The sequence below is a fragment of the Strongylocentrotus purpuratus genome, unplaced genomic scaffold (assembly GCF_000002235.5).
Source record: "Strongylocentrotus purpuratus isolate Spur 01 unplaced genomic scaffold, Spur_5.0 spur5_scaffold_7, whole genome shotgun sequence".
In the NCBI taxonomy this organism is placed as follows: Eukaryota; Metazoa; Echinodermata; class Echinoidea; order Camarodonta; family Strongylocentrotidae; genus Strongylocentrotus; species Strongylocentrotus purpuratus.
In genome coordinates, this window is record NW_022145613.1 from 11,891,759 (window position 1) to 11,902,584 (window position 10,826).

At 39.6% G+C, this 10,826-nt stretch overlaps 1 protein-coding gene across 1 annotated transcript; it reads left to right on the forward strand.

Moving 5' to 3' along the window:
- Window positions 1-4,309: 4,309 nt before the first annotated feature.
- LOC100893961 (insulin-like growth factor-binding protein complex acid labile subunit) lies at window positions 4,310-10,293 on the forward strand. The gene is made up of 2 exons (XM_011677343.2): window positions 4,310-4,522; window positions 8,476-10,293. Exon 2 carries the CDS (start codon window positions 8,538-8,540, stop codon window positions 10,074-10,076), a length of 1,539 nt encoding a protein of 512 aa, XP_011675645.2. The 5' UTR covers window positions 4,310-4,522; window positions 8,476-8,537; the 3' UTR covers window positions 10,077-10,293.
- The last annotated feature ends 533 nt before the right edge of the window (window positions 10,294-10,826 follow it).

Below are 10,826 nucleotides of genomic sequence, written 5' to 3' on the forward strand. Positions count from 1 at the left end.
GTAGACCTATTAAAGAGAATTTTGTCCAGATAAAGATGAACAATGATTTTAGGCTATTTGCATTCATTTTTAGTTTGGAAACACATCTTAGAAGAAATATTTCCTGAAAAGTACATGTATCACGCAGTCTTCAAATGCCATCATCATATTTGAAATATAGTTAAAAGAAATAGGTGAAAAGTGCGGAGCAAACTTACATACCACAATAATCCCGTACTCTCCTCCTCCCCCTTTCTCCGACGTCACCCCACCCCCCCCCCACCCCACCCTCTCTCTCTCTCTCTCTCTCTCTCCCTCTCTCTCTCTCTCTCTCTCTCTCTCTGTCTTCCTCTCTATTTTGTTTCCCCATCGGTATAGCATATGAGATATGCCTGGCGTCGATCCAAAAGATGAACATGACCACGACTGTTTGTATTGCACTTCCTTCAGTAGTTATTGTGATATCGGAATACGGAAGCTTAAACGTGCAGCGAAGAAGGCGACTTAAATCAAGAAGTTATTGGAAAGGGAGCTCTAAGTCGCCTTAAATTAGAGGCGCATGATATGGAGAAAGGAAAAGTGGGGCTTTTCAGAAAGGCAAAGGACACTTGTTACAAAAAAAAAGTGCACGTGTCAAAGTAAAAAGGTAAATTTTTAAAGGTAAATATGGGGCACTTTTCATACCTGAAAAAGGACTATCACCTGAGTTTAGAAGAAAGGCATTTGTGAAAATGGAAAAGGGGCACCTGTCAAAGTAAAAGGGCGCACCATCAGATAATAATAGGTGTATTTATCAGAAGTGACAAGAGACATTTGTAGTAAAGGGGAAGGGACTCATCATTATAAAAACAGGAAAATGGAACTTATTAGAAAGGTAAAGGGGAATATATGAGAAAGGGAAGGGGCCACTTATTAGAAAAGGAAAAGGGATGCGTGTCAAGTGTAGAGGGCAATTATTAGAGGTGAAAATGGGAATTTCTCGAGCCTGAAAAGAAAAGAGGCACTCACCAGAGATGTAAAAGAGGGGCACTCATTGAAGAAGAAGGGGCACCTGTCAGATTTTGATAGTGGCATTTATCAGGGGCGAAAAGGAGGCATTTATGAGAAAGAAAAGGGGCACTTATTAGAAGTAAAAAGGGCACTTATTACAAAGGAAAGATGGGCACGCGTCAAATTAAAAGGGGCAATTATCAGGGATTGAAAGGAGCCCTTATCAGAAGGGAAAAGGGGAATTATTACAAAGGAAAGGGGGCACCTGTCAGATTTTGATAGTGGCATATATCAGGGGTTAAAAAGGGCACTTATCAGAAGAGGAAAGGGCAATTAATACAATGCAAAAATCGACAGTGTCGTCAAAGTTAAACGTAAATTCCAAGGAAGGGTTTTTAAGAAATTGTATTGCCCACTCTCTTTTAGATCGCGAGAAATTTTCATTGACTCAAAATTCGCCCCAGTTAAACAAATAAGGCATTAAATATGTCGACTGCAAAACTTTCGTAGCGTTTTTCTAAACAAATCTAGACGTAGATCAGTCAGTGACTAATTGCACTAGAAAGCAATTCCAAAACTTACTGACAAGATGTTGATTCAAACCCCTGTTTTCCTTGTGTTTTTGTTGCATCCGATATGTTTTTAAAAATGTATACCATGTGTATTTTTGCACCATTAAGAAATGAAATTGTATTTGTTTTAATGTTAGGAATAGAGCTTCCGAATTTACTGAAATAGTTGCATATCACATAATCACAATACATCGAGTGAATCTTTCTTTTTCTGTTTTAATATCAGGGAATTCAAATCTTATGCTTGCGACGAAGCCAATTTTGGTGTTACAGGGTTAATTTTCGATTGCATTGTGTATTTGCCTCGTCGGCGAAAAATATTTCGCTGACAAACGTGATGTGTTAGCACCTACAGTGGTGGATCCAGGGGTGGCCGGGCCTCCACCCCTGGGGAAAAAACGTGTAAATCACGTTAATTTTACCTTATTTCGGAGATGGGCCTCCTCCCCTGCCCCCCCCCCCCCCCCACTGAGCGAACTATCGGCCGGCATGATTTTTAAGTTTTCGAGAGCAACAACAACAAAACACCCCAAAAATAACTATGCCCCCCCCCCCCCAATGAGCGAATTATCGGTCGGCTATTTCGCCGCTAAATATTTTCTCACGAATTGGGCCCCTCCCCTGCCGCCGGCTGGATCCGCCCCTGTGCACCTACCAGAGTATTTGGGGGTGGTGTTTATTTTACCTGACTGCTAAGAAAGCATAAATGATTGTTAGTAAGCAACCAGACGGCCGGCGGCTTTAGGTACTCTCCGAGGGACCTGGTAATGAGGATTGATGCCTTACCAAAGGGCACTAGCGCATCGCCTTGGTTTCGAACCCGGGTCACCGGATTACGAGACCACTGCCCCCACCGACTGAGCTATAGAGGAGCAAGGGGGATTTGCTCCTCCTGACAGATTTTCCGACCAGAAAAAAAACAGCTTTACTGATCCCTTAGAAACCACTATATTAAGTACAAAATAAAAATAAAACACAAACAAACAACATGTTTACACATGCTCTCAAAACACTTACTTTTTTCTTCTTCAAGTAAGTCATTTTGGGGGTGATGCTCCCACCCCCCCCCCCCCCCCCACCGCGGTAACGCTAACCTGTGCCCTTATTGGGCTCATCCATAATGACATCAAATTGAAAGAAAAAGTAGAATTCGGCTTTCACATGACCTGCGTAGCACAATGCAATCTTCATGTTGGAAGGGAAATGGGAATATGACAAAGGTTCTAATTTAAGTTCTTTCATTTTCAATGAAATATATTACAGTTATATATGGATGCACTAGACGAACAAAATTAATGCTTAAATAAAAACATAAAAACAAACATAAAAACAAACAAAATAACTAATGTAAATTCATGTTATATTGTCAAACATAATGGAAAAAATTAACGACATAAAGTAACGTGTAACAGAAAGGAGGTCGATGTTATACAATTGGAATACAATTTTACAATTTATTATTGTGAAGGGGCCAACATTTAGACAGCTAACGACTTTTCCGCACTGGCACCTACCTAATGGAATGCTAGACATTCTTGCCAGGGAAACTTGATAGAAAGGGGCTGTGAACTTGATGACCGTATATAGGCCTGTGTGGAAAAAAACAAATATAACAAACAAGCAAAAAAGGTTATCGCTTTAATCTAACCAAGGAAATACTCATATGAAATAAAAACTATATATGTTGTTCATTAAAAAATGAAAGTCTCTGTTCTGATCAGACCGCTTGATAATTAGCATGGTCAGACTAATAAGATTGGATTGGATTTCATATTTGTACGGGCAAATTTTCGCCACGGAGCTTAAGTCGCTGGCCTAAATATTAATTTTTTCAGTTTCTCAATTTCCAGTTTAAAACATTTTTGACATCTTACTTAACTGAAAATTAAGATAGTTGTGTCATTTTTTCATGAAATACGCTAAATGAGACAGTAAAAGTAGAATTATACCATCTCACAGGCCAAATAGGGGCGGGTGGAGATTTCAAATTTCTCGGGTACTATACAGCCCCCACGCCCCGCCGCGTACATGTACGCCTATGGATAGTCTAGTCATTTTGCCAGCAGAGCAGTCTTCATGTTTGAGTCTATTAATCCATATCAAAATTCAGGATGTTAAGTATACATCTAACCAACCCTTTGGAAAGTTCGAAATCTTGCTGGATTAACAGTGATTCTTTTTTTCTTTTTTTTAAAGGTATATGCAATGCATTACCTTCGAGCGAGTAGTAATATATTTCATTATAAGAATCACATGCTACGCCATATCCAGGGCATGCAAGCAGTATTGTTCAGATCAAATCAATCATTGCATTTCTATAATTGTCATATGCTTGGATACAATATATAAGTTAATTATGGTTGAGTTGCCAACGTTGCAGTTATCCAGAACTCCACTCCCGCGTAGCTGTGACCTCTTTTTGATCCCGAACTTGGGCGACAAAAAGCATGAAATCGGAGCTGCAGATTGTCCTTATTATGTTAATTCAGGTTTATTCATGCTGTTTAAACAAAATGTGATCATACGCATATCAACCATAAAATGAAATTAATTATTACCTTTAAACCCTAAGAAATGAATTGGCCATGCGCCGGGCGCCCATGCGTACTTCTAATAGCGATCTACTTTAATTTGCGGATGATTATAATTTATGTACCGCTTCCAGGGTACTAGTCGCCCCTGGTAACAAGGTGCATTTTTTTTTTTAACCTTTCACCACGCAGCGCAAGCACAATCATAACAACACCAGGGACTCGTAAAAAGAACGAACCGCTCGGGTACGGTAAATAATAATGGGCTGTGATATGTCTGTTTTGCATTTCTCTCACTACACTTCCAGAGAAGATAATCTTGAAATTAGGCCCCGTGTTGTGTATAAACGATTCATAAGGAGTCCAAGTCTACCTGCATTCATTATGATTTTGATACTGTGAACATTTTCAGATGATCAGAGCCGGGTACCTCAATATAAGAAGAGATTGGTGAGTATTTGCAGGGAGAAACTCTCATCTCCCTGGTATATGTATGAAATATATACTCGTGTCTCCTCAGTGAACCCAGAGATGAGATCATGGAGCTGCCCGATGTTATTATTATCTTCTTCTGTCAGTCAGCTGGCGCTTGCTGTGCTGTTGTGGACATCACACGTTTATGCCATCCTTCCCTGTCTGCTGGTGCTCCTGTTGCCTCTTCTTACAGCTTTTTGTCCGTGTCTTTACTTATGAGGATGTCTTTCAGCCACGAAATAGCAGGTCTGCCTCTTCTCCGCCTGGCTTCCACTGTTCCTGTTATAAGAGATTTTCCAAGACCATCTCTCGTTACTAAGGCCACAGAAAAAAAATTGCAGTTGATTTCTGGAAATACACTTTCGGAGCGACATAATATCTGTACCCCTCTTGTCCAGTACCCTGTTTGTACTTCTGTCTGTCAGTCAAAGGAACCCTCAGTATTCGCCTATACACGCACATTTCAAACGCAACTACTCTCTTTTCATCTCGTCTTCTTCTTCTTCTTATGATTAAATCTGCCTCCTTCAATATTATTGACTGAAGATTCTTGCAAATTATAACTACAAACTATTTTATCTTCTATTCATAGCCCATGACATGTCTCACTTCCATATGTGGCAATGTTATTATAGTGGACCTTTATATACTCTTCTTCTCCATCTATGCATTATGTAGCAATGGTACTATGGTGGACCTTTATATAAAATATTCCTCTCCTTCATCTATGCTCTCAAAACCTGTCTTACAACCCACCTGAAAGCCACCTGCCTACAATGGTCACCATTTGTCTTCTAGCTGTGTAGAATTATCATGAATACCTCTTTGATATGACGTAATTTTTAGGTTTTTTTCTTCTTTCTTTTGTTTTTATTTTGTGTTTGTACTTAGTTTGTATCTCTTGTTTTGTAATCATTTAGGTACTCTACTAATATTGATTTGCCTATCAGAGATCCCAGCATGCCCAGTGAGAGTCTGCTGTTTCATCACATGTTGTAAAATATTTGTTAAATCCATTGTTCACATTTTGCATATAATTATATATATATATATATATATATATATATATATATATATATTCATGTATTAAGAAATATTGTGTAAGCTGTCTAGAAAGGCAACCTGTCTGTAGTGGCCAAGTTCTGTGTTGAAGTGGCCTTATTTGACAGGTTTTACGGATGGATAATGTCCGTGGACTGGTACTGTAATATAGTGACCGATCTTAAATACAATCGTATATAGGTTTATACCGGGGTTTATATAATTCAATCATAAAATAGAAAGTGTATTTTTGCTTAACCTGACAGATGAAATATGCTATCTCCGTTATATTTGGCTGTTGGTTCCGATGATAATACAATTATTGTTTACATGGTATGAACAGATATCATATAAGAGGAAGTTGAAATGGCTCTTTCCAAAATGATTTGATTACAATATCAAAATTCCCCATCGATATATAAACAAGCTGTTTTGTAAAAAAAAGTATTAGCATTAATATATTCAAATAACAATAAAGACTTTGTGGTTGCATTCATCACTGAAATATAAACATAATTAAAAACTATATTCTGTATCAGAAAACAACATGTGGGCCCTATTTGTTTTTGTTTGTTCAGTGGTCATAGTGCATTCATTATGAATTATTAGGGGGCGTAACTACTTCGATAACAAAAATGTATTCTATTTGAACCAGGAATTAATTATCGATGTGACAAATATTTGTTCTCAGTCAGCGATTATGTAGGGTAAAGTACAAATAACTTTATTATCTAAATGTCAATGTTATTTGCGATTTTATGACCATAACATGTTGTGTATCTTTTAAACAGTACGCTTGTTTGTCAAAATAATATGGAAATGGATACTTTATTAGCTTCCAAAGTAGAGAACGCCAGTGTGGCGTAGCTAAGGGGTGCGGGGGCAGGGGGCGTGAACCCAATCAAATGATGAAGAAAAACAAACAGAAAAGAGAGAGAGAAAAGAACGAAGGAAAGGATGGAGAGGCCAGGTCACATAAAGTATAAACTTTCCATGCATGCTCGCCTTAATACTCGATTTACTCGTTCTCTCATATTTCGTCCATCCATTCTTGACCGGTAAACCCATCCTTCCTCCGTGGAACTAGCCCCCCCCCCCCCATGACTAGAACCACACTACGCCATGGTGACTGATAAATTGATCTTTCTTGTTAGCCTGAGCCCTGAACTATATAACAAATTAAAAAAGCGGTGTTTTACGTATCGTCATGAGCAAACCATTATTTCATGAAAAAACAAACCTTCGTCATATTTTTTAATAGGGAGAAACAAACTAGAGCACGACACGATCGATGTACCAATACATATTAATTCAAACAAAACGAAATCGACAGTTGATTATTATTGCAGTTAAAGTGAGGGTGATGACGAAATAAACTTATCTTGACATACTTCAACAAATATCTAGAAGCCTGGGAATGAACACTCCTATTTCTTGAATAGAACCTTCAACTTGTGTTTACATTTCTGGTTGAGGGAAGCAGAAGCATTAAAAAATAAATTGCGAAAAACATAAAACTCTGTTCAATCAAAATAACCTTATTGTGCTGTTATTATTATAGTGAAGCAAAACATCATTTGGAAAAACCCCGAGGTTGTAAAATAATAAACTCGACCTTCGCATGCGTTTAAAACCACGACATTGTTATTGTTCTATTCAACTAAAAAATGGGATCAATAATTGCATGAAAACGACAAACACTTAGTGAGGAGCCTATACTAGACCAAAGTTCGCCAATTTTCTGGGTCCAAGGTTCTATTGTTACCATGGCGTCAACACGGCCCAGGGTTCAGGTCACGCACAGTCATGACCCAAGAGCTCATGAGGCCCACTGCATTGTATTGTATTCAAATCATAACAAGATTCGACAACTGCCAACTGTATTATGGGGCTTTTTACACCACTGTTGTTTATGATAGTGTAGTCGGCCGACTTTACTACACTAAGTTTTCATAAATATGTTGAAATTACTAACCGCGCGCGCGTTTGTTTGGGATGTTGAGTATAAACCAAAAAAGGATGACTTAAAAACAGCATAAAACTCGCAATTATTATTGCCATTATTGTAATTGTTATCACTATCATTATCATCATCATTATTATTATCATTATTATTATTATTATTATTACTATTGTTATTATTATTGTAGTTGTTGTGAAACGTATTATCATTAGTATTGCCACTATTATCATCACCATCATCATTATCATCTTCATCTATCATCTTTTTCTCCAAACATTCTGTATCTCCAAGTCTCTCACTCCAATATCTCTCTCTCTCTCTCTCTCTCGCTCTACAATTTTATTCGTATTGGCACCTATCCTTTGCTGTATACGTAATGAATTATGCCAGACGTTTGCGTCTCGTGGCAACGTGCTTCAGAGCAAGATCATTATCACAATGATGAAAATTATGCATGGAACCATATGGAGCCAAATTCTGCAAGGTAGACGTGAAATTAATTTTGATGGTGGTCACCTTGGCTTTATTGATGTGCTTTGTACGCCAAAGAACGATTGAGCGATATCAACAGGTTTTAATGGCATAAACCAAGGGGCAGGCTTGCTGTTTGTAATTGCCTTTGGGAAATACCCGTGAAATGATGAAATACACAGTACAAGAAATGAGTCCATAACCAGCCTTTGTTTGAATAAAAAGGGAACTAGTTGGAGAGAAAGAGGGAGAGGGGGGGGGGCAAGCGAATGACCAGGAATATTAAGCTAAAACTTGCATGTTTCAACAAAATATTGAGGGTTGGATTTTTAGTTTAAAATGCATTTTTCTAGAATTCTTTTGTTTGTATATACTACTATATGGAGTTGTACAATCATGGTAAAGGCCCATTTTTATTACTGCTTTTAATCATAATCTTCTATCTTTCTTACAGACGAGGTTACAACTATACACTACACAAAATTTACCCACCCCAAAGCATAAACGCTACCTACCATGTGGAGCATAAGAAACAGGAATTGGTTCTTCACGGTTGCCTGTGGCTGTTGGTGCTTCCAGCTCGTGAAGGCACAGCAGAGCAAGCATATTGACACACCGGAAGTGCTTCTCTGCGACGAGCTGTGCGAATTCAGTGCATGGGCAATGCATGCCTACTGCGGAGAGCGCATGCTCGGTGACCTTCCCCTCCAGTGCCGAGAGGTAAAGACCCTTGATGTCCGGTTGAACGATATCCACAGTCTGAAGAGTGGTCGTTTGTCAGAGTTTGATAATCTGAAGTACCTGTTCTTGGTCGGGAACAACATGTCAGAAGTTGAGGACGGCGCCTTTGAAGGGTGTGAAGGGATCCAATTTCTGTCCTGGGGAGGAAATAATTTTACAAGGCTTACTCGGAGCAAGTTTGTCGGGTTGAGAAATTTAATGCACATGCTAATGGATAATTCCAACATCAGAGAAATCGAGACGGAAGCTTTCATAGAAACGCCACTCCTGAAGACGTTGGATCTGACTGGGAATAAATTTATCTCACCGCCCTGCGATGTGGTTCATCCGCAGAATGTGCTCACTGACTTGTCCCTGTCTGATAACTTTATCTCGATCCTTCCTGAAGGGTGTTTCTCGAGGTTTCAAAATCTGGAACGTCTGAAACTGAGCAATAATCCCATACGTCTCATCACGAACCTATCTACGTTCGAAGGTCTACATTCTTTGAAAAAGTTAGAGATGGACAACACGTCGCTGACTTCGTTACCAGTCGGATCTTTCCGCCATATCCACACTGTGAATGAATTCGTACTCTCAAGAAACCTGATCAAAGTCCTGGAGGAGCGAGACTTTGCCACATTGCCCGAAGTGGAGGTACTGCGTCTTGACCACAATCATATCCACGCAATCCACTCGCGAACCTTCGTCGATCTTCAGAGCTTACGGCTCCTCGTCATATCCAACAATAAAATCATGTCGATTGGACTCCACGCTTTCATTCCTGTGGAGACTACTCTAGAAGAACTTTATCTGGATGGTAACGAGTTACGATCCATCCATAACATCAGCGCTAGCAGCATCCGCTCCTTAAAGAACCTATCACTGGCGAGGAACCCTCTGGAATGCCATTGCCATCTGTCCACGTTCCGCCATTCTACTTCCGGGATGGAACAAGGTGGTGCCAGTGTCACTTGCAGAAAGTCTAATGGAGTCGAGGTAAATATCTTTGAAACAACCTTAACAGCCACCCCATGTCCTAAACCGACACCAGGACCTGTCAATCCTCGGGCAAGGATAGGGCCAACCAACAAACCTACCATGCCCATATATGGTGAAACAACGGAACAGCTGGAAACCAACGAATTGTCGACGTCACAACAGAATATTTTTTACGTCCTTATTTTTCTCATGGTCTTGACTGTAATGTTAGGGTGTGCCCTCCTCGTATGGTGGATCTTAAGGGTGAAAATGAGGAAGAACAGAAAATATAGTAAGCCAGTCGAGGACAACAATAATGTAAAGGACAAATCTGACAATTATGATGTCATTTAAAATGTCCCTTACTGGGAAACTTCAAAAATGAGCCTTGCTTCTCAGTGGGTCACTCCATTTCCAGTTTTTCCTTTTAAAAAACATACGTAATTTACAGATAATGTACAGAATTTTCGTTTTGTAATTCTTGTAATGATTTGCAATAGGCATTACAAAATGCCCGCGTCACACTGTCCCGAAGTTGACACCAGATGGACACACGAATATGGAATTTTGAATTTCGCACGAAGACGGCCCCGAACTTGGTCAAGAGCCAATCAACAGCCAAAGGAAGTAAGATGTCTACAAAAGGTTACACGATGCACCCGTACCACACACGAATGCAACACGAAGATGTGAATCTTTATTAAGCATTTTACCCGCAGGCCACACAGAGGCCACACGATGGCTACACGACGTCCGTCGTGTTGAGAGTACTATGCATTCGAACTATAGGTCACGAAGGCGTCACATGAACTCCCGATGGTATAAAAACCTTCGGCCGACGGTGGAAAATTCAATTGCTGATCGAAGACTAATGATGCTCTGAGCAGGGGCGTCGGAGCGACTTCCAAAGTGGGGGCGGGACTAACAAAAAAAGGAGCACTTTCTGGAGAAAGGGAACCTACAAAGGGAACTCTCAAAGCGAAAATATATCAATTGTTAGACATTGGTATATACTCCTACATGGTGATAACATTAACTGGGATGCTTTCAATATTTTTTCTCTTTATACGTCATACACGATATATTGCTTAAAGTGAATTGGTA

What these genes read in the sequence shown, in the direction of transcription:
- LOC100893961 (XM_011677343.2), top strand. Translation starts at nt 8,538, where the DNA reads ATGTGGAGCATAAGAAACAGGAATTGGTTCTTCACGGTTGCCTGTGGC.